Source organism: Thermobia domestica, chromosome 1 (genome assembly GCF_964235325.1).
Source record: "Thermobia domestica chromosome 1, izTheDome1.hap1.1, whole genome shotgun sequence".
In the NCBI taxonomy this organism is placed as follows: domain Eukaryota; kingdom Metazoa; phylum Arthropoda; class Insecta; order Zygentoma; family Lepismatidae; genus Thermobia; species Thermobia domestica.
Window position 1 is genome coordinate 371,027,000 of NC_137454.1, and position 23,792 is coordinate 371,050,791.

The 23,792-nt window shown below is 36.9% G+C and overlaps 2 protein-coding genes and 1 pseudogene across 5 annotated transcripts in view; all 3 read left to right on the forward strand.

Moving 5' to 3' along the window:
* The first annotated feature begins 4,437 nt into the window (after positions 1 to 4,437).
* LOC145664298 (uncharacterized) lies at positions 4,438 to 5,999 on the forward strand. Its single transcript, XM_081730844.1, has 2 exons — positions 4,438 to 5,403; positions 5,482 to 5,999. The coding sequence occupies exons 1-2, from the start codon at positions 4,606 to 4,608 to the stop codon at positions 5,857 to 5,859; spliced, it is 1,176 nt and encodes a 391-aa protein (XP_081586970.1). The 5' UTR covers positions 4,438 to 4,605; the 3' UTR covers positions 5,860 to 5,999.
* Positions 6,000 to 10,304: 4,305 nt separating this feature from the next.
* Positions 10,305 to 10,799, forward strand: LOC145682325 (protein GVQW3 pseudogene; annotated as a pseudogene).
* A 700-nt stretch (positions 10,800 to 11,499) lies between these two features.
* The window catches only part of LOC145664308 (organic cation transporter protein), a 55,772-nt gene continuing 43,479 nt past the window's right edge, over positions 11,500 to 23,792 (forward strand). Inside the window, exon 1 of one of the 4 annotated variants that reach the window (XM_081730877.1) lies at positions 11,500 to 12,354. The gene's annotated coding sequence lies outside the window, so the exon portion shown is untranslated. Of the gene's footprint in view, positions 12,355 to 12,399; positions 12,743 to 23,792 lie in introns of those variants that run through there. The other 3 variants (XM_081730887.1, XM_081730860.1, XM_081730870.1) reach the window with 3 other exon arrangements.

Genomic DNA, 23,792 nt, shown 5'->3' on the forward strand with positions numbered 1-23,792 from the left:
TGAGCCGGCATGAGCCGATGACTCACCTGATTCGAGCCGAACAGAGCCGGTGGCTCAACTGTCAAGCCGAACCGAGCCGATGGCTCACTTGGGCCGAGCCGAGCCGATGGCTCATCGCAACCGAGCCGGCTTGAGCCTATGGCTCAGTTGAACCGAGCCGAGCCGATTGAATCACTACTTGGGCCTAAATATCGAGACTGTTACTAATTAGGTTAGCGACTCCGAACATTATGGATTCGACAGTAATCTTACAAGGGAACGTTCCGATTTGGTGAATTCAATTGCTTAAAATGATTGCTAGCACTGGATTCAGCACCAAAAGAAACAGAGAAAAAGACGGTGTTTAGGGACAGACCGTATACGGAGTGGGAGATTTTGGGCATCTTATTTTACCCTCTTCTCACTCCCCATGCCGATGGAGCCTGAACTTAAACTTAAATAGAAACAGGAGTGCCACTATTCATCTCAGCGACTCCAAAAAGCACAGATTCCACACTAATATCTGTCGCCCTCTCGTTCTCACTCCCAGGTGTATTAGGAGTGTCTTACCCTCAAAGTATTTTTTCAAGATTATATGTTATATACCCCTTTAAAACGAAAATTCTCAAAAATAAGATGCATATTCCCTTGTTTTTAATGAGGAGTTTATATACCAAGCTTCATTTTCTTATCTTGATAGGATCGTGAATTACTCGATTTTTCGCATACATTTTGACGACTTCTAGTTCCTTTATTAGGATACACATTTTAATCAAAGTAATTTCATAAAGTCCTAAGTTAGGCCACAGCATGTACCAAAAATAATCAGAATCGATGCAGGAGTCTATAGGAGAAGTTAGTGTCTTTCTATTTCAAGTGTGCCCTCGGAAAATATGTGAAACATACTTCGCCTCCCTTTTACGCAGGAAACCTTCCCTTTGTTTTTGGGGAAAAAGTGAATGACCTCGGCTGTGTTGCTAACTTGTCATTCAGTCGTTTGGTCGAAGATCTTAGGCTACTTAAAATGGCTAACAAGACAGTGCACAGCGAAGTCCGTGTGGCAACCCTGTCCATATCCAACTGTTGAAAGATTTCGTTCACAGCAACTTGTCCCTCCTCTTCCGAGGGAGGTAGGAGAAAACACACATCGACAGCAGCACTAGCAGGGACACACTTGAAATAGAAAGGTTCTAGCTGCCAAACAAAGTTACAATCATTTTTATTTATATACGAGGGAGTACGAGTTAGGGATGACCATAAAGTTCCGGTTCCGCGAGGAACCGGTTCTCAGAGATTCCGTTCCAGAACCGGATCTTGGGAACGGTTCCAGACCTGGATCCGAAAACCCGGTTCCAGAACCGGATCTTAGGAACCGGTTCCGACCTGGATCCTAAAACCCAGTTCCAGAACCGGATCTTGGAAACCGGTTCCAGACCCGAATCCGAAGAACCGGTTCCAGACCTGGATCCGAAGAACCGGTTCCAGACCTGGATCCGAAAACCAGGTTCCAGACCTGCATCCGAAAAAACCGGTTCCGGAACTGGATGTTCTAGAACCGAATCCGTTCAGACCGTTCCACCAGGAACCGGTTCTAGCCATCCCTAGTACGAGTACAATGTAATAAAGTGCAAGGTATACATATTTATAATAAGAGTAGACTTATTGAGTTGAGTTGAGTTTGAGTTTAACGTCCCTTTCAGCAGCGAGGCTATATAGACTTATGTTTTGTAATGACTTATCATTAGGTTTTGACAAATGCTTTTTCATTGTATTTAGAATCACTTTATCAACATAATATTAGGAATCATGTAACACTAAACTAGTGTTTGAAACTTAAGATTAGGTGAACTAATGTTGTCCACGAGACTAGAATTTTCACATTTTTCATCTCGTCTGGAATTTCAGAATTGACTTTTCGTTTCGTTTCGTTTTCGAGACGAATCGTCTTGTGGGGCAACAGTGGCGACTGACAATCAGGTCATCAGTGTTCAAGCATCGTCATTAACCCCCTCCACTTTTTTTGAACATTTTTTTTTTAAATAATTCATGGCAAATATGGTCCAGGGTTCCGATTCACTGCTCACTCCAATTGAAAGTGATGGAAACTGTCACGTAAATAAATCGCAGGAATCGGAACAACGTAAACAAAAATGGCATCTACATATGGCCTAAGTAGAAGTCCTAAAGGTGCCATTATAATATGCGGCACACGCGGTTCAATTTGTTCAATTTATATTTCTTTCACAGTTCATTTTGAACTCAAAAAAGTTTCAGTTTCAGTTATTATAAATTCCATTGTAATTTGTTAATCAGTATATTTGTTCTTAACCTGCGTAAATGCTGCAAAATGATTGGTTCCTTAGTGATGTTCAATAGTAATGTTTATTGATGTTCCTATGACAAGAGAATTATAAAGGAACGTAACATAATGAATGGAACTGGAACTTTTTCAGTTCAAAAAGAACTGTGAAAGAACTATAAATTAAACTAATAGAGCCGTGTGTGCAGTGTTTATTTCAGAAATAATGTTCCGGGAGGGTACATTTAGTATTCCGGGGAGCACTGCTGCAACTATTCTATTTATTATTATACAGGGTGACGCATGAGAGATGGACGGTTTTTAATGAAATAATACTCAGCCAATTTGAAAATTAATACACGTTTATTTACACAAAATCAAAGCTCATTATTTGCCATTTTAGTTAACGAAGCTCATTACCTGCCATTTCAGTTATTTGTGAAAAATAATGTCGTCAAGGTGATGTCCATCATTTCGAATGTATGACTCAAGTCTCTTCTCAAAATCCTCCATCACATGAACTAACATCTCTGCAGGATGGCAGCAATCTCTTGAATGATTGCATTCTTCAACTCGTTCAAAGTTCGTGGTTTGTGGTTATAGACATAGCTTTTAAGGTACCCCCACAGAAAAAAGTCACACACTGATAAGTCGGAAGACCTGGGAGGCCAAGGAACATTGCCAAAACGTGAGATAATCTGTCCAGGAAACGCATCTAAGAACTGTCATTGAAGTGTTCGCGGTGTGTGATGTTGCCCCATCCTGTTGGAACCAAACACGTTTTAAGGGGATTCGTCGTCTTCTTGGTTCTGGTTTCAAGAACGTTTCAAGCATACGAATGTATCGAGCCGAATTAACAGTAACTGTGGCCCCGTTCTCTTCGAAAAAATAAAGTCCAATAATGCCAACAGAGCCAAGAGCACACCAGACTGTTACTTTTTCAGAGTGTAGAGGACGCTGGTGAATAAGGTGTGGATGCTCTGGAGTCCAGTAACGTAGGTTTTGCTTATTCACGGTCCCGTTTAAATGGAAATGAGCTTCATCGCTCATCAATAAAATTGCATTTTCATTCGATCCCAAAATCACTTGCATTCTGTAAGCAAAGTCTTCGCGTACAGCAAAATCAGTTGCCTTAAGTTGTTGGACAATGAGCATTTTGTAGGGATGGAATTTTAATTCTTTATGCAAAATTCGTCTAACCGATTCCCGATTGATTTGTAGCTCAATAACATGACGTCTAGCTGACCATCCTGGGCTTCTGACTACCTCTTCCCTTACCCTTTCAACATTTTCTGGTGTCGTTACACTGCGTCTCGGGCCAGGATGCTTCTTATCCAGTATGTTTCCAGTCGATCTAAAGTTTTTCACCCATCTGAGGATTGTGTTACGGCTCGGAACAGCTCCATGTCGACCGACATTAAACCGCGCACGAAACAATCGCTGAGTAGCTGTAATAGACTCACCACTTCTCACGAAACTGTCATAGACAAACAATCGACGTTGCAAGTCCCACTGCTCCATAGTGACAGAGCAGTGACTGAGTAAATGAAATGGCGTCTTGTGTAGAGCAGAACTATCCCCACCACCGCACTCTCAGTACTACGCAGTTCAAAACCGTCCGTCTCCCGTGTGTCACCTTGTATTATAGACGTATTATTTTACTGTCATGTTATTGAGCTACTCCTCCGGGTGGCACTCTCAGAGCTTCGGGGGGGGGGGGGAACTTGCCTGGAAGAAACACTGCGTGTGTGTGTCAAGATTATAATAGAATCCATTTTTAAAAAAACGGTATTTCATTTCGGGCGTTGAGATGAAAGTGAAAGTGAATTGTTATTAAATAATTAGTGTAATGAAAAAGAAATATAAAATATTCAGGCTCGTAGTCAGAACACTAAGAGAGGGAGGTCGAGATAACTTTTGTAGTAGCTAACTTGAGTTCACTTTACATTAATACCTACATAAAACAAAGAACTGAAAGTCGAAGTGGGCTGAAGGTGATTGCAAGGGGCTGAGCTTCCCTTGCCACCCCTAGCTACGGATCTGAACAGAGGACTCCGACAAAATACATCTACATGATGTCCATCTCGAACTCAACAATAGTGGAGTATTTAGCTAGAATTTTATATCTTAACGTTCATAACAATGTTTCAGTATTTTTTATAATAATGTCATGGCAACAACAATGCACGATAACACTGACCAAGGTTTAAAAACCACGGTTTTAAACTGCCGCAATGGCGCTTAATGCTGTTCTACACAGCATATATGCCAAAAGCCACTTATTAACATAGTTTGCCGTTAAATGAAAACAAAACATAAACAAAACCATGTCACAATACCCGCTAAAGAAGAGCAAACAATACTACGCAATGTCGTCAAAATCAGGGAGAAGTACTAAACCGTCAGCCAAAAGGAGCAAAACGCCCAAGGTCAGTCAAAATCTTGTGAAGAAGCCTATAAGATCCTATTCGTCAGTTGTAAAGCAGGCACAGGAGGACATTGAAAAATTTGAGAAAATGGTCGGAATCGAAACAGAAGCTATCGAACGGAAAATTTTTGGGCTGGCAAATGAAGCAATGGAATACGAGAATAAGATACTGAAGAAACTGGAAAATGATATCCTATCCATCGAAAAAGTAATTCTGGGCGTTGAGATGGAGGTGTTAGACTATGAGACCAGAAATATTGCTAATTTCAACACTGCTTACTTAAGCAGAAGTAGGCACGGCAGTAGTTTCGATATGCTGAAGCGTGGAATTGACCGTACGCAAAATAGACTAGAATCAACTTCCAGCAAACAGGTGCTTGCCAATCGTTCCGGCAGTAATAACTCGGTTCCAGCAATATTCAATCGCTCCTGTCGTAACAATTCGAGCAAACAGGTGCTTGCCAATCGCTCCAGCAGTAACATCTCGAGCAAACAGGTATCCAATCGCTCTAGTGGTAATAATAGCTCGAGCAAACAAATGCCTGCCAATCGCTCCAGCAGTAATAGCCCGAACAAACAGGTATTCAATGGCTCCCGTAGTAATACCTCAAGCAAACAGGTGTTCAATCGCTCCAGTAATAATAGCTTGAGCAAACAGGTGTTCAATCGCTCCAGCAGTAATAACTCGAGCAAACAGGTGTTCAATCGCTCCCGTAGTAATAGCTCGAACAAACAAGTGTTAAATCGCTCCAGCAGTAATAGCTTAAACAAACAGGTGTTAAATCGCCCCAGCAATAATAGTTTGAGCAAAAAGGTATTTAATCGCTCCAGTAGTTATAACTTGAGCAAACAGCTACCTATGAATCGTCACAGCTCCACAGAAAATCCTGCTTTGCGATCAGCGCTGAAAATTTCACCTGAAAATCGCCCTAGTCAGCAGTCTAACGATCGAAGCAATAAACTAGTGAGATTTCTTGATGACGTTCAGAAGATGCTAGAAACTAAAGACATCGAAAAGCAAGCTAAAGACTTCGAAAACCAGCTCCGACAGAAGAAGAAGAAGAAGGTGCCCCGAGAAGAAATGATTAAAAACCTAACCAGGCACATATCAAACGAAAAAGTGTTGAACGTAAAACATCTTAACGATTTCTAGTGCTAGCATACATTCCAGAATACATAACAATGCTTTGAGATAGTTTAGAAATTCAAAGGACCAAATGAAGAAACAGAAGGACAAATATTTTTTAACACACACATGTATTCGATTCAGACAATAAATTTGATTTTGAAAACAAAAAAGTATACTTAATAGTTCGGAGAAGACAAATACATAGCGCTTAGAAATAAAGATATCTTCTTGTACAGTTAACAACAAAAGTTATTTCCATTTGATAAAACTAGTTTTGTAAATAACTTCAGAACGGAAGGAAAATTCAAATACAATTTTTAGTAAATTAAAAATAATGTAATTTTCTGTACGTTGGCACCACTGTTATCCCCAAAGTACCAGTCATACCACCGTTACTTCCAAAATAAATTTTACCAAACGAAAAAATAACTTTTGTCGCTGACTATACTATAATATAATTATTAAAATGACTTAAAAGTGTATAATGTATGCAAACACGAAACTTTTAATCAAGGTTGTAAATCAAAGAAGATGGATCAGAACCACTGAATTTTAACACTAGATCATGCTTTTGTGCGAACATAAGTCAGGACCGTTAGCGGGCTGAGTCAGTGATTTGAGGGGGGAAAAAAAGAAGCCAGAAGCACTTTGATTAGTTGAGATATGAGAAATAGCTCTTGATATGAAAACATACGCTTGTGAATTGTAGCTCACTTGGTAAAGAGTCTAACACCAAGCACGAGATACAGGTTGAAAATAAACTTGAAATATTTTCTTTCATTTCACTTATTTTCAACCTGTAGGACAATTTTATGAATCATCCGTCCCCTTTCGGCTATAGGGCATAGTCGTGGGACATAAACTTGAAATATTTTCTTTCATTTCACTTATTTTCAACCTGTATGACAATTTTATGAATCATCCGTCCCCTTTCGGCATAGTCGTGGGACATAAACTTAAAATATTTTCTTTCATTTCACTTATTTTCAACCTGTATGACAATTTTATGAATCATCCGTCCCCTTTCGGCTATAGGGCATAGTCGTGGGACATAAACTTGAAATATTTTCTTTCATTTCACTTATTTTCAACCTGTATGACAATTTTATGAATCATCCGTCCCCTTTCGGCTATAGGGCATAGTCGTGGGACATAAACTTGAAATATTTTCTTTCATTTCACTTATGTCCCACGACTATGCCCTATAACCGAAAGGAGACGGATGATTCATAAAATTGAATGATTATGTGATGAGATGAGATAGTAGCAGGACATGGGACAACTCAATGAAACTGCAAGGCTACGATATTGTTTTCCACAAACTCATATGGCCTGAAATCGAACCAGAAACACGTAGCACGAGATTCAGATTGACTTTGCATCATCCATAAAGGCTTCTGTGGCAAAACTTTAAAAACAGTGTAGATGAGCGGAACTGAGATCATTTTTGGGACGGTTAGCTTGAGTTTATCTCACAATTTATACTTGAATACGAGTAAACAAGTGGAAGTTTCAGAGAAACTGAGGGTGGTCGAAGTTGAGTTCAGAACCTCTTACTACTCCTAGCTACGTGCCTGCATCCACATGACGGATTTTTTGTTTTCATTTTTCGCTCAAAGTGTATTAAAATAATATAATTTAGAAGAACAGATTGCAAAAAAGAAAAAAAAATGTCAAACTTTTAAAGTTCTTGAATCAATAAACAGGGATTTGATGTCAGAACGCCACTCATAAAATTTACAATTTGTATCAGAACGCCCCTTTCGAAGAGCAGATGTCAGTCTTGCTTAGAGTGCCAATATGCTCCTTCCAGGAGATAAGCTCAATTTCATTACAAGAAGAGGAAGTATCATCCCTTAACTCTGTAATGTATTCCTAAGTATTACTCTTTTATTTTATCCCACTTTAAGGTAAGTTTAAGAACTTCTTGTTTAATATTCTACTTTAAGATAAGTTTAAGGATTTCTTATTTTATATCCCACTTTAAGATAAGTTTAAGGACTTTTTATTTTATATCCCATTTTAAGATAAGTTTAAGGAATTTTTATTTTATATCCCACTTTAAGATAAGTTTAAGGACTTTTTATTTTATATCCCACTTTAGGATAAGTTTAAGGACTTTTTATTTTATATTTTACTTTAAGAAAAGTTTAAGGACTTTTTATTTTATATTCCACTTTAAGATAAGTTTAAGGACTTTTTATTTTATATCCTACTTTAAGATAAGTTTAAGAACTTTTTACTTTATATCCCACTTTAAGGTAAGTTTAAGGAAGTATTTGACACTTTCACTAAGAAATTGTCAGGAAATCGCTCTCCTAAACGCGTGATCTAATATTAGTCCGAACAGATGACTCCTGTTCTTCTCTCGTTATGCTGGCGCGGTCAGTATTTCGCGTGGGCAGAGAGGATAGAACTGTCGACCTATCCATTATGAAAAAAACTCAGTAGTACCAATATGAGAATCTCTTCTAGACGATAGTGCTCAAATATGCTCATCACTATCTTTGTCTCCATATCTATATATGTAGTTTCCCTACAAGGAGTTTGGTCACTCTGGGGAGGTTCGTGTTCGTTCACTTTTATACCAAGTATATGGGGAGTGCATGATCATTGAGAGACTTCCCCAACAATTCTTATAACTTTTTGCATAAGTTAGACCAGTTATTCTTGCGTGAAAGAATGAAAGGAATATCACATATTACAAGCTCCTATAACACGTCGAGATTTAGATAGTTTGCAGCAGGGCTGTACTGCAACCCAGGGGCCCACCAGGAAGATGCTTTGCAGGGGGCGCACTCACATGTACGTACTGCTCCCATCCCTGTAAATAAAAGGGAATTCGGGAGTATCACTCGGATCAAGTATGCTGAAAGGTCTTAAAATACAGATTTTAAACTTTTTTAAGACAGTAATTTCACACCTGATACTGACTGATCTGACATAATTCCCAACCCCCATTTCTATAAATATTTTCGTTTTTTAAAAAAAAAGAAAGAAAAAATCGAGTTGAATTTTCATGGTTTTTCCAGGACTCCTTGTCCTAGGGGGCCCCATTTTTTTTTTTTAATTTCTGAAAACATTTTCACCATAAAAGTTTAAAGAACATGACATGAATCACTTCTATATAATTCACAGACCTTTTTGAATATGTTGAGAGAGGGCTCATCATAAAAGTTTTGATGGGCCCCCTTGTATTTTGCACCTGCATGGCCTCCAATGGTCTTAATCCGGCACTGTATATTTTCTATACGGAAAACAACGGTGCTGTAAAATGTAAATTAGTTTCAAGTTATGGCATCATTTGAGACTTCAATTTAGTTGAATACTTCAATATTAGCAAAATTATAAAGCAAAGTGGGAAATCAGAACCTTTCAATGGTTGAATTACGAAAAATGTGAACTGTTGTTTTCGCAACATCATGGGCCGGCAACGTTGGTCTGGGATTAGCTGAATGTATTGCCGATACTCGATGTGTTATAGTCCTTCGTTCCCTTACTCCCGTATGCGAGGGGTGTGTGACGTGTGCCTTTTTGTTCATATACTGCTACTTACAATACGAGGCGGAGGCCCCACTAAAAAATCACCGTCCAGGGCCCACCGGGAAATTTCCCGGTTTCCCGCCTGGCCAATACGGCTCTGGTTTGTAGAAACAATTTACTGAGATCAGATTATTTTCGTCTATATGGACAGAAGAAATAATGTAGTCAGTGGAAATAATACAAAAAAGACAAGATAATTTCTCTTGAACAGGCGCCCGCCCTTCCTTCTGGATTCGCTTCTAGCGGGCATTCAACACTGTTAACGCAAAAACGAAATGAAATATTTACTTTAACTCCCGCGTTATGCACCGAGGCTAAGGGAGATGATAATAAATGTATGAATTGGTGGAATGAAGAGAGTAGGAGAACTCCGAGGAAATCCACGCACACGGTGTTTGTCCATCACCAAGTTCACTTGGCGCGAGTTGGGATCAAACCAGGGACCCCATGAACCACAGGTGAACGCTTTGCCACTGAGCCACCGCGGCTACCTAGTACCAATGTGAGAACCTCTTCTAGATGATAGTATTCAAATGTGCCCATCACTATCGCCGTGCCCATAACTATATATGCAGTTTCCCTATAAGGACTTCGGTCAGTCTGGGAAGGTTCGTGTTGATTCACTTTAGAGCCGGGGATATCATCTAAGAGAAACTTCTCCAACAATTCTTATAATTATTTGCACAAGTTAGATTTTAGCCCTCGCGGAGTTTTTTCTCTTCATTCTTGCGTGAAAGAATGCAAGGTGTGTGAAAAAAGTAATGAGACTGGCAACACTGCGGGCGATCTGGCAACGTTGTGTCTACCAGCCTGTACTAGACCGGTTTGTTTATTTATACCTTCCACTTCCTCAGTCCGCTTTACAACTCCGTACAGATAACACATTATTTTTGACAGCGCCATCAGTGAAGTCATGTGTTGCAGAAATGGAGCATCGGAATTTAGAGCAATGTTGTGTAAAGTTTTGTGTTAAACTTGGTGAATCCGCGAGTGTGACTTTTGAAAAGTTGAAACAGGCCTATGGGGAACATCGCTTATCAAGAGCAGAAGCTTTCCGCTGGCACAAATCATTTTTGGAAGACCGAGAACATGTTGAAGATGAACCTCGCTCAGGGAGACCTTTAACTTCAAAAACTGACGACAACGTTGAATGTGTAAGGGCTCTTGTGAGATCAGACCGTCGTTTAACAATAAGAATGATGAATGAACAGTTAAATTTAAACACTTTCACCGTACATCAAATTTTGACAGACGATTTGAACATGCGAAAGATTTGTGCCAAAATGGTGCCGAAAAACCTCACAACTGAACAGAAGGAGAATCGAAAAAACGTGTGCGTTGATCTTCTTGAGAGGATTGCCAATGACCAAGAATTCTTCAATTGTGTGATCACAGGTGATGAATCCTGGATATTTGAGTAGGATCCTGAAACAAAGCGGCAAAGCGAAGACTGGCACACTCCGTCATCTCCTCGGCCGAAGAAATGTCGAATGAGCAAATCAGAGGTCAAGACGATGTTGATTTTTTTTTTTTTTTTTTACAATAAGGATATCGTGCGCAAAGAATTTGTTCCACCAGGACAAACTGTCAACCAAGTATTTTATAAGTGTTCTTGAAAGGCTCAGGAAAAAATGATTTGTATGAGACCAGACATTGCAGATAAGTGGATGCTTCATCATGACAATGCCCCGTATCACACGGCCATTTCCATCAGTGAATTTTTGACCTCAAAACGCATTACTGTTGTTCCTCAACCCCCATATTCATCTGATTTGGGTCCATGTGACTTTTTCCTTTTCCCGAAATTAACATGTCCTAAAAGGACGTTATTTTGGAACTCTGGAGAGCATTCAAAAGACTGTGACAGACCAGTTAAAAGCCATACCAGTTGAAGACTTCCAGCGCTGCTACCAAGAGTGGGAACAATGATTCCGCCGGTGTATAGCTACCCAAGGGAACTACTTTGAAGGGGAAAACATTGTTGTTTGAAAAACATAAAAACTTTATAGTTAGTACAAAATGTCTCATTACTTCTCTAATACACCTTCTGTAACACTTTGGGGTTAGCTAGTTTGTACTGAGAGCGGATTATATTAATTTATATAGACAGAAGACTGTAGAGAGCGGAAATAACACGAAAAGAGAGATATTTTCTTGAGAAGGCGCCCGCGCCCGCTCTACTGAATCCGCCTCTAGAAAGTATTCAACACTTGTATCGCCAGAGCCGAAACCCCTTCCTGCTGGTCTAATGGCTATCGCGTGATCCTTTGGTGCACATGGTTCCGGAATTGATTCCCACTGGGAAAGCACAACATATTTATTTTCGCAATTATTCGTCTCCTTTTGCCTGAAGGACATAACTTTGGGACGTTAAACTTTAAAAAATGAGAGCCGAAGCATTTACGTCACGACACGGAACTAAAATTCCTGAAAAATGAATAGACTGCTTGACAAGTGTTATTTTATATCAATAAAAAACCATGTGCCATAGGTTGATATACAAAGTAGTATATTGAATGGAATGCAAATATATGAATGAATATTTATTTTTATTGTTTCGAATACAATGGAAAACCACGTAAAGGAAAAAAAACTGCTTCCGTTGATGAATGCACATATAGGTTTTTGAATAAACATCATTTTACGAATGTGGCAACACTGTTTATTTAAAATAAATTGATGACCTTTGTTCATGTTTATTGTTGATAAAGATATGCAAAAAAAGAAATCAAAAGAGAGAGAGAGAAAAGGGCTTCCTATCTCTTCAACAACAACAGCGATTAACAAGGCAGCCATTTAGTAGGCTTTAAAGCCCAGCTGTTGGAATACAAACCAATAAACAATGTCGTCACAGAAGACTGGTTGCTTTATCGTGATTGATGATTTTAAAAATGCACTTATTAATCGCCAGGTGGTTTATCAATGTAACAAGGACACCTGCACTGCACTACATTACTTCAGACAAACTATAACATTGTAAGTCTTCTGTTCTTTATTGCTAAGTTCTAATTTTTTATTAGGTGAAAAGTTTACTCAAGTTCATTATATTACTAGTGAGTAAGTCGTAAAAAAGTGTGCGTGTTTCTAATTGATTAATAGTTTAATACTGATTTGCTAGGAAAGGTTTTGCTCATTGATACTATGGGAAGAATATCGTGAGAACATTCGTAAGTGATATCTGTAACGGGACTAATTGTGGAGTGGTAACATAATTTGACGGTTCTTGTGCGCGTGGTATCTCTATCACAATTCTCAACATAATTCTCCTACGGCGGCTTTTTTACTTTTCACTTTTCCGTAATAAAAGATCTGGCAATACTACCTTTGCTGTAGTGGTTTAATTACTTCACCTAGCCATATTAAGGTAAGTGAATAACCTATCTTAGGGTAGAACATTATGTCTTCTAACTGAACATATATTTGTTCACTTTCTCAATAAAACTATACCGTAAACTGGGTATACTATGACCCATTTTTCTTAATTTTCAAAATTCCGTTTCTAACATCTAAGATTAGGGAGGTAATTTAATAACATTTCTCCTTGTTAAAAAGCTATCCTTTGGCTTTCTTTTGAAAGCAGTAAAAACTCAGTGTGACCAAGAATGATGATTATAGTTCCAATTTTTTGGTGCTATGCAAGATTTTTCATGATTGGGGTAATTTTAGCCCATTTGTCAAAATTACTAATTAATACACGAAAGTATTAATGTAGCACTGTATTTAAGAAGCAGAAGAGAAGAACAGGGTATTATATACACATTGGTGAAATTATGAATGTTTGTACACAATTTCAATAGAACGAGAAATATCGTCTGATGAAAATATGTGTATTCTACTCGGGTGAATACAAAACATCTATAAAAGAGTGCTACACATTTCTGAATACTTAACTTAAAATACCGATATTACAAACATAGGGGTGAAATCACTTTGTTCAATTTAGAGGCAAAAACAAAAATATCGTTCAGTGAAAATCTCTCTAAGTGGATGAATACTTAACATCCGAAAATAAGAGCACCATATTCATTACGGTAGAGTACTTTACCGGTACCATACTGCTTAGTTTTAGGAAGAAAATTCTTGCAATTCAGGCACTCAGTGGCGGCTAATGTTAGTGTTGCAGCGTTGCGCAACGACCAAAGTATTTCAAGAAAAAAAAATATTATCAATAGTAGTAAAGAACAGAAAAAATACTTTTTGATACTCGCATATATACACTTTAAATAACATATTTTTTACTTCTGTAATTGTCTGTTCCGTTAATCCGTTTGAAAAAGCGAAAAATAATCCTTCACAGAGTCTCCCAGTTATATTGTGTTGCAGCGAGCATACAACGACCAGATTCCTTCAATGCGGCAATTGGAGCAAATGTTAAGTCTCCTTTCCCCTATCTCAGAAGTTAAAGGGACTGGTCGTTGCAGTTCGTCTGCAACACAGCACGATTTCCAGTGAACGAGAAGTTTTTTCGCGCTAAATAAGATTTCTGAATTTTATTTCACTCAATGGAATTTGTTTTTATGCATTCATATTTTTAAATTACGGGACCATACTGAAGCAAATCAATATAATGACAATTTAAAAAAGTGATTGCAGAATTACAAAATAAGAAAGAAATATCTAGTAGAGTAGAAAACAATTGAAAGTAGACCCGCATTTATAAGTTAATTCTTAGCTTATATTGATAACTAAGGCTTCTTCTACAGTAATTTGTGAATCAAAAATTAATAAGTCAGTATGTAGAAATGCCCCCCCCCCCATCTGTAGATAGTATTTTAGTATAAACATATTTCTTTTATAAAATAAGTATATTTTATACTGTTGATAATTTCCACATAAAACTGTATGATGGGGAACGCCACATTGAATTTGGGACTAGTTAGCAATGCTCAGGGGCGTAGCCAGAGGGGGGTCCACCGGGTCCGGACCTCCCAAAAATTTCGAAACTTGACTAACATTTGTAGACTTTCCTAACAAACTATACTTGTTTAACAGAGAAACGATTGATGTAGGCTAAATATTTTATTTTACGCCTCATCATGTACTCTTTCTTTTCTTAATAATCGTTCTATCATTTTTTCTAAAAATATAGGTGACAGTAAGTAAGAATTACTTATCGTCTTTTCGGGCGCAGTATAAGACAGGTTCCATATTATGTAGACGTATTGGACCTCCGTCAAATACTTTGGACCCCTCCCAGTTAACATTTCTGGGTGTAGAACTGGCAGTGCTGTTTGTTTTGATGTTCTCTGATTTTTGGCTTCTGTTACATGCTGATCCTTCATCTGGCAGGTTTCGAGGTTTCCTTTTCAGAACATACCACATTGGTAAGCATTGTTTCACCTCATGTGGAAGTATATTGTGTTCATCGTGCATTGCGTAACAACCAAGACGGATGATTTGGAATGTAGTTTTTTCTTTTACGCACATGTGTGTGTGACATTCGGAATTCATATACCGTACCTGTTTTGTATCAGCTGTTTTGGTTTTGAATTATTAGGTTTGTTTTATTGTGTGTGCTTTAATTCTGTAAATAACCTATAAATTCTGAATGTATACCGTGACTTCTGTAAATAACTTACAAAAAACATTTACCAGCTTTCAACTGAAGAAAAATTTGCAATTAAGGCTTAAACAAAACAAGCAAAGGGCAATTCAGGAGAGTGTTCGAAAAAAAAAAAAATCCAGTTTAAATTTACAGGATATCTTATGGCAGTTGTGTTGTTTGCACCAGATACATTTCCTCAATTTATTTTAAATTTTCCTGGATAAACTGTGAATAAAGTGTATTCAATGTACAATTTTTATAACACTAATCTCTGCTACGAACTCTCTTCAGTAAACGCTGAAGGGGAATTCGGATCACTGTCAGGGACTGAGTTTGCTAGAATGAATCGTTCGCAATAATCTAAAAAAAAATATTTAGTGAATTTACAAAGCTTCTGAAATTAATATTAACTGTACCTATGGCGTCAGCAAAAGACGAAAAGTTTTTTTCCACATGAGAAAGAATTGACACTTGCAAGGAATTGAATGTCCCAAGAAAGGTTATCACCATTGGTTATGCTTTCCATCGAAAAAGACCTGACAATAAGAATACCAGATTTCAACCAGCATGTATTAGACAGATTTGTTCCAATCAAAGAGAGGAGAATGAACTTACTAATTAATTAAGGTGATTAATCGGATAAAATGTTCTGAATTTTTAAATTTTTTTAAAACAGAATTTTATTTAATTTAACATGTCACATAGCATTTGCATCTAAAGTTATGCTGATTAGTCAATGAGTCAACTTTATGTCTTCTGTCTCTTATCGTTCGTACTGCAACACCCGAAATCACAATCCACCGGCCGCTACTGCAGGCACTGTATAATATTCTCTTTAGAAACTAGTGGGTGGTTAATCTTCCTTATTACATTGCACCATTTGTACACCATTTCATCTTTAATATTGGGCCATTACCAACACAGAAAATGTGGGCCAATGTTATCCCACGCAATTAAACGCTTAGTAGTTTGTATGTAATTGATCAAACATTTAAGGCGTTAACTTATTAATATTTGCTAATGAAAATGTTTTTGTACTCTACTTACTTGTGCTTCAGGATATGTCACTAATGCAATGAACAAAAGTTGTGTAATTTGAAATATGATAAATGTTTACTTGCTAACATTTGCTAGCACTTTGCTTCCCACGTTCTGGAAACACCCCTACCGCCAATATTCATGTGTTCTCAACATTGCAATACTTCGATCCACAAATTTTTGTTGCTGAAAAAGAAGCCATAATAACCATTAGAAAGAAATCAAATCTGTCTCTTCCTTTGGGCCAAAGTTGCCTTTAAAGGGCCAAAGTACACCCAGTTTACGGTACTTGTTTAACAGGGAAATGGTTGATGTAGCATGAAAATTTGATCTTACATTTCATCTGTACTCTTTTTCTTATAAAAACAATCTAGTGCTATCCTTTTTTTAAAAAAAATATATAGGTTGAAGTATTTTACAATTATTTATCGTCTTTTCGGGTGTAGAATAATACCCGGTGAATATTACATAGACATAGTAGCTTGTAGTATTGGACATGCTCTCAAAGCTTGTAACCCTCCCAACAAAAATTTCTGTGTGCGCTCCAGCATTAATGGGAAGGGAAGGATTCGAGCTTCCAAGTTCGTATCATTTTAGGTATACATAGCATATCTTCATATGATAAATGTTTACTTTTACGTAATATCTTCCTCAAGATGAGTTAAACCCATAATCTCTCCTTCCGTACGCCACTGATGAAGTGATTTCACTACACATTTTAGTTTCTATGCGTGCTTGTATAGTGTATTTTAACTGCATTGCATTTTAGAAGTCTTAAACCTATCTATCCTCTATGGCTGGAGTGTTAAATGTTGAAATAAACATTTAACATGTCCACCTGCTGCTTAGGTTGGCGTCATTTTTGTAGTGTCTGCATTTTCGCATAAGGCATGTAATATTTATTACTCCAAAGTTGGCGATCTGGAGTTTTACCGTATTGAAGTTATATTATTTCTATGCTGTTAATAATAAATAAATTTCGTTCTCAAAGCCGAAAAGTCGTACGTGAAGACGAAAAGGTTAACAGAAGATCGTGGAGCATGGAAGCTTCTCAGTTGCAGCATGTGACCTGCCGATAATGGCAGAATACCTATGATAATGATGATATGTTTCACGCAACATTTTAGACGACAGTAGACTATATATGGTCTTAATTTCTACGAAATTCTTGCAGATAATTTTTAATCGTTATGATTTGGAAAGTCAATGAACTTTAAGAGACAACTTGTGCATTGGAAGTAACTTCTCCAGAGATATCGTATAATAGGCGATGCCATTGTTTATTATTTTTTATATCTATTGTCGAAAAGTATATGAGCAGATCGGCGCCATTAGGTCTTCCCATTCATATTCTGCCTTTAAAGACATTTGGTAGTTCAATCTAGACAAAATTGTTGAGCTATAGATGACCTTTGTTTTAGTCACATATTCTTGAATATTTTATGAAGACCAGCTACTAAGAATTTATAGCTGCTCAACTTCTTCCCATTACTTAATGGTCAAAATCCATTGGATGAATGTAAACTACGAGGTTTGTTCGAAGAGTAAGTTCCGATTGGTGTGTGAAGTATGGGAGGGGGGGCGGTACCATCTTTGCACAGACGTACGCGATAGATCAATCCAGTGATGCCAACCTGTGGGGAAAATCCCATATCGTGGGAATTTTTGACTTTATTTTCTTGGAAAGGAATAAAAAGCAGTATATACGGGATTTTTCGAGAAGATCGAAATTTTAAAAAGTGGCTAATACAGGGAAATTTAATTTTAATATTATAGCATACTTTTAATTAGTATAACGTGGGAAATTCATACGTAAAATGGGATATATATATATATATATATATATATATATATATATATATATATATATATATATATATATATATATATATATTTGCTTCTCGACATGGGATTTCATGTTTCAGGTTGGCATCACTGAATCAATCTGCATTCAGCCGTGGTATAGAGTGAAGGTTGTCTGATCACTAGTTCCACTTTTGTAGCCTCTGAAAATGTGTGCTGCAATTGAAAATCCCACCAAGTGCGAGATGCGAGCTGTTATACGTTTTCTTACGGCAAAACAATATTCGGGAGTAGCTATTAATTGCGAACTTTACACCGTGTATGGACCAAAGTGAAGGAGCTGTTCGTGAATGGGTTCATTCATTTAGTGGTCACTGATGAACACGTTCAGAAAATTGATAAAAAAAAAAAAGTTCGTGAAAATCGAGGTTTCTCAATCTCGGATGAATTTCCTCAAATTTCTAGGAGTGTGTTATATGACGTAGTGACACACAGGTTAGGCTACAAGAAGTACTGTGCACGATGGGTGATTAATTGAGAGATGCGGTCACAGGCTGGCTCAAGGCACAGGCGGGAGATTTTTTATGCTGATGGAATTTCTAAGCTAGTGCAGAGGTTGCTTGAATGTTTATGGAAAATATGTTGAAAAATAGAACAAAGAAGTAGTTTTCAGATGTATATAATAAATTATTCTTATTTACTTTTGTGTTTTTTTTTTTTAACCAATCGGAGGTTACTTTCCGAACGGCCCTCGTATATATACATTCACAATAAAGGATCGATTGTGGGCTTTCACTATGAGGAGGGGGAGGTGAGACGCCATAATGTTCTGAGTATTTCTTGGAACTGATGATCTTATTTACGTCTAATGTTAAAGCGGAAGGGAAAACAAAACTACAAAATGTACCCTAGTTAATTAACATGTTTAAATTACAGCATATTTAAATTACAGTGTGCAGTTGTCAAACTAAGACAGATATTACTTGCACTATTTTTATATTGCAGAAATAATTATATATTAATTATAAGATACAAAAAGTGAAATAAAATCTTACGGTTTAACGTCCCACGATTATGCCCTTTAGGCTAAAGGAGACGGATGATTAAGGCAAATGAATGATGATGGAAGAATTGATGGAATGAGAAAGTGGGAGGAAACGGGGGTATCCCGAGAAATACTACGAGCACAATGTTGTCCATCACAACTTACTTGGTCGGGGATCGAATCAGGGACACTATGCACCGGAAGTAAGCGCTCTACCACTGAACCACTTTGTCTCAGAATTATAAGATACAAAGTAATACTAATTACTATATTAGAAATTGATGTATTACAAAGTATCATAGATTTTACTTCAAAATACATATATTTTCTGTAATATGCCACGTGTCTAAGTTGGCCTTTTTAATGAGAGTCGATAGTGGCTAATATAGATAGATTCCACTACTACTACTACTACTACTACTACTACTACTACTACTACTAATAATAATAATAATAATAATAATAATAATAATAATTACTCGGACACTCAAGTGGGGTTTAGACGCTCTTTGCGCGAGATATTATGGAAAACAAACATTTACCGTATTAAATTATGCTTTATATACGAAAGCCACGCTTGTCTTGAAAACTTATGAGATTGAGTATTTAAATTCTCTCCCTTAATGAAATTCTGCATGCGCCACTGATAACAACAAAACGAGAAGTTGTGATTTGACAAGGTGTCTTTTAGTGAGGTAATGTATGGTCAGCAAGACAACAGATCTTTTCGCATCACTGCGCAGTTTCAAGACTGAAATTAGTTTTCTTAATTCCTCAGTTGTGCTTCGATTTAGAAAAATATATTGCATAGTGTGTCTTTGGTGGGCGTGGCCCTAGTTTGTTTCTTTTTTCACCATATTGTCATTTTTAGCTAGCCTTACAATTAAACTGATTGAAAGCTCCATACTATTTGACATCGCAAACGAAACAAACGCAGAATAAGATCCTGTGTTATGTTCCTAAAGTTTTTAAAATAATTTAAATACCAGAATTGTGATCCTAAACAAAATAGAATTGTTGGTCGATGACTTTTAGGTCTTCTGATGTTTTAAATTCGTTTTGATATTACTAGATTTTATAATCTTAATTAGTCTACACACTAAGTTTCGACTTATATAAACTAGTCATAAGTTATGGAGGTCTAAATTTTGCCCCAAAAATGGACCTTTTAATTTTTGAGTTCGCTTTTGACATTGTTCGATTATTTATGTCTTAATTGGTCTATGTACCAAATTTCAAAATTTACACAAACTGAAGGATCAATCATTATGGGTCATCTCCGGGGCGTGGGGTCTCTAGTTCGATCCCAGGTCTCGTCAAGTGGGCTTTGTGATGGGCAAACATCGTGTGTAGTTTTGTCTGGGAGATTTTCCATTTCCTTCCATATTTGTAATTCCATTATTATAATTCATCTCATACCTCAACGCATAATAACGAGGAACGTTAACCTCTAATAGTTATAGGGGTCAAAGTTTTGTCAAAAACGTGGACATTTTGATTTTTAAGTTCGATATTGACTTTATTCGATTATTCATGTGTTAATATAATAATTCTATGCACCAAATTTCAACTTGCGCAAGCTAAGGATCAGCGGTTATCGGGAAGGGGGAGAGGGCGTTGAAAAATGGCATAATATCCACATTATAGGATTCAATACGAAATGAGTTCAAATATTTGGTAACTCCGCTTTAGCGCATTGAAAAGTATCCAAAAAAAAAAAAAAAAAAAAAAAAAAGAATACTCTCTTGGAATCTGTTTGCCAACCGATTGCTTAAAGATATTGTCTGTGTTATTGTTGAAAGCTATTATTAAGCAATTATTTGCTTTTATATAAATCACGTACTGATCACGTCCGATATTTTATCTATATTAACAACTTGATCATTCTTAGTATTCATGGAGATTACCGGAACTAGAAAGTACTACAGCGAAGAATGCAATGTGCTCTCAAACTTTATTTTCGAACGTTCTTATCTGTCATTGCTCAAGTTGAAATTGTGTATATAGACCAATTAAGACGTGCAGAGTTGAATAACACTGAAAACGAACTCAAAAAACCAGAAAACCTAAACCTCGTTACTGACTAAATGGTCAATCCTTCCTCAAGGAAGTAACATCAGTTCCTTCCATTGAAAATCAATTATTGTTACTATTGTTCATGAGAACCTTGTAAATACACTCAACAAACACCAAATTTCAAAGCAAAGATGTACTAAACCTACATACAGAAACAATTAAAACTAGAGCTTAGCTCACGAATCTCTGCCGCCAACAAAGAATTTCCTCCAAGACAGATACTATTGAATTAACTTAAGTATTATACTTAATTTACTTCAATAGTATCTGTCTCGGAGGAAATTCTTCGTTGGTGTCAATCGCGGCAGAGATTCGTGAGCTAAGTAAGCTATAGCAAAAGTTGCAGCGAAGTTGTCTCGTCAAGTACTGAAGAAAGATGTAATAACTATATTTCTGAAATCTCAGATCTCCCACAAACTAGCTGGAAAGGAATTTTTACCACTAGATGTTATTATAAAACCTCCAGGTTTAACGGAAAACTCCTGGCATTCGCAATACTGCTACTGATAGAGATTAATATAATATAATATTGATAGACTGACCATATAGGAGGAAATCACAAAAGGTGATAAAGACAATACTATAGCCATTGAGTAAGGAAGAAACAATGAAATACAAGGAAATATTAGAAGTAAATAGCATACATGAGCAAACTTACAGGCCCTTAAAAGTTAAATTAAGAAAATCGCAGTTGAGGACACTAATATAAAAAATATATATCAAAGGATTGTCAAAAATTCAAGTGAACCACAGAAGCAAAAGAGAATACATAGAATATAGTTTGAAACACATGAAGGAAAAATGGAAGAGAAGAAGAACATTTCATAAATAGCAAAAAAGAAAGCTCACATAGTGAAAATGAGAAGTTTGAAGAAAGAGAATAACGAGAAATCAACAAGGAAGGGAAACAGGAAATGTTAGAAATAAAAGATAAAATAAGAAAAGTGCAATCTTCCGAGACGATAACATGAAAATGTTAAAAAAAAAGGAAAAAAAAAGACTGTGGTATAGTTAAAAAGATTCGACATAAAGCAAAATTGTAATTAACAAGAGATGACAAAAAGACCAGAGTAACGGTTATTGAACAGAACGAAAAAACCTGAAACAAACAGGAAGAAAGCAGAGAATTAGAAAATAATATTGAAAAGAAGAAAGGTAGTAGAAATAGACGAAAGATCAAGATAGGATGTTACTAAACTTAGAAAGCAAGTCTTTGCAAAGACATAATAGTGTGGTAAACAACATACTGGAATCAGGAACCATTACGCCTGGTTGGAAACAAACCAGGATACATTTGGAAACCATAAACGAAAAGGGACGAGATAAAAGAAGATAAGAAACTACAGACGAAAACCGTGCAAACGTTTACCTGTAATTAAGTAATACCTACAGACTTTATTCTATTTTTATCACAACTTTGGTAATGTGACATAATTCCCTTCTGCTCTGAATACTCCATATCTAAATGCCATTACCAAAGGGACGACTTAAGATAGTTTCCGGGAAACCAAAGGAAAAACTGAAAACCTAGGCTCGAACCAAAACCTCTTTGCACTACAGATGAGAATTATACCTTTAAGACCACGTTCTTGTCGAAGGAAAAAAAATTACTAGGATAAACTAATCATTTTTCCAGTACTAAGTAGTTGGAAGAAAAGAAAGATTCGAACTAAAGTTCAGTGACACAGACCAAAATTTTTTTTCGTGTTAATAGGAAGTGTGACAAAAAATATATGGAACCGGAGAAGCGATTGTCCAATAAACATAATGATTTATACACACACACATGCGACTGCAGGAGTTACAATTGTCCATGGAAACCATAAAATTAAACAGATTAGCGGAAGATTGCTTGAAGGAGATGTTGGCAGCGTTACAAGTCACGCATATCAAGAACATATGAATGACTGTTGGAAGAATTATGTCCATCGAGTGCACGAGTTGAGAAGAAATCGTATCAAAGTGATATTTTTAAGCCTTGATGCCGGTCTTGTAAGTATTATAATTAGATAAATTTTATTAGCAGATATTAATTTGCGCATGTTTGTTTAACGTGTTTGTAAATGAAATGAAATCTTTAAGTTTTACGTCCCACGTTTGTGCCGGTTAGGCCAAAGGAGACGGTGATGATGTGAAATGAATGAGATAGTAAAATGAAGAAAGTGCAAGGAAACGGGAGGAACCCGAGGAAAACCCACGCACACGATGTTTGTCCACCACAAAGCTCAGCGCGAGCTGAGATCGAACCAAGGATCCCAAGCACCAGAGGTGAACGCTCTACCACTGAGCCATTGCGGCTCCTTAAAATGTTTGTGTAACAATTCGTTCGCTTTGTTAGTTAATATTTCTGTAGCCGTATCGAGAATAGGACCACTTACATATAAAACAAGAGTATTTTTGATTTGGTCCACAGTTCCTCGATGTACCTTTAGTACCTGAAGTAGCACATAGTTGAACAAACGACAAATACTGATCTGGAGTCATCGGTTGATTTACCAACTTTCAACATATGTTGGGCCAACTTGCATTTTACGGAACATTATTTATTGGGTCAATGTACGGAATCGTTGGTAAACCTCATTTCATAGATTTACTGTACATTGATCAAACTAATAATTTGTTAACAATATTACCCCTTAGATTCGGTATTAAGAGGGTGTTACTCCAAATAGTGATCGTTGGGTCATAGTTAGAAAAACTTTCATAAGGGAAATCCAACACCGGGAAATTCCCGTTATATCGATTGTAATGAGTTAAATTGAAGTTTTGCGTCCCTTTCAATATCGAGACTACACGAGACGTTTATTTACAGTTTTTAGGCGTAATCGGAAGTACCGTAATGGTCTCACATTACAATGTTCTTCCTCAGGGAATGGAACTCTCAGGGCCGGCTCTACCATATACATA

What these genes read in the sequence shown, in the direction of transcription:
- LOC145664298 (XM_081730844.1), top strand. Translation starts at nt 4,606, where the DNA reads ATGTCACAATACCCGCTAAAGAAGAGCAAACAATACTACGCAATGTCG. An exon ending in GTAATAACTCGAGCAAACAG is followed by an intron (nt 5,404 to 5,481) that starts GTGTTCAATCGC and finishes TTAAACAAACAG; the next exon opens with GTGTTAAATCGCCCCAGCAA.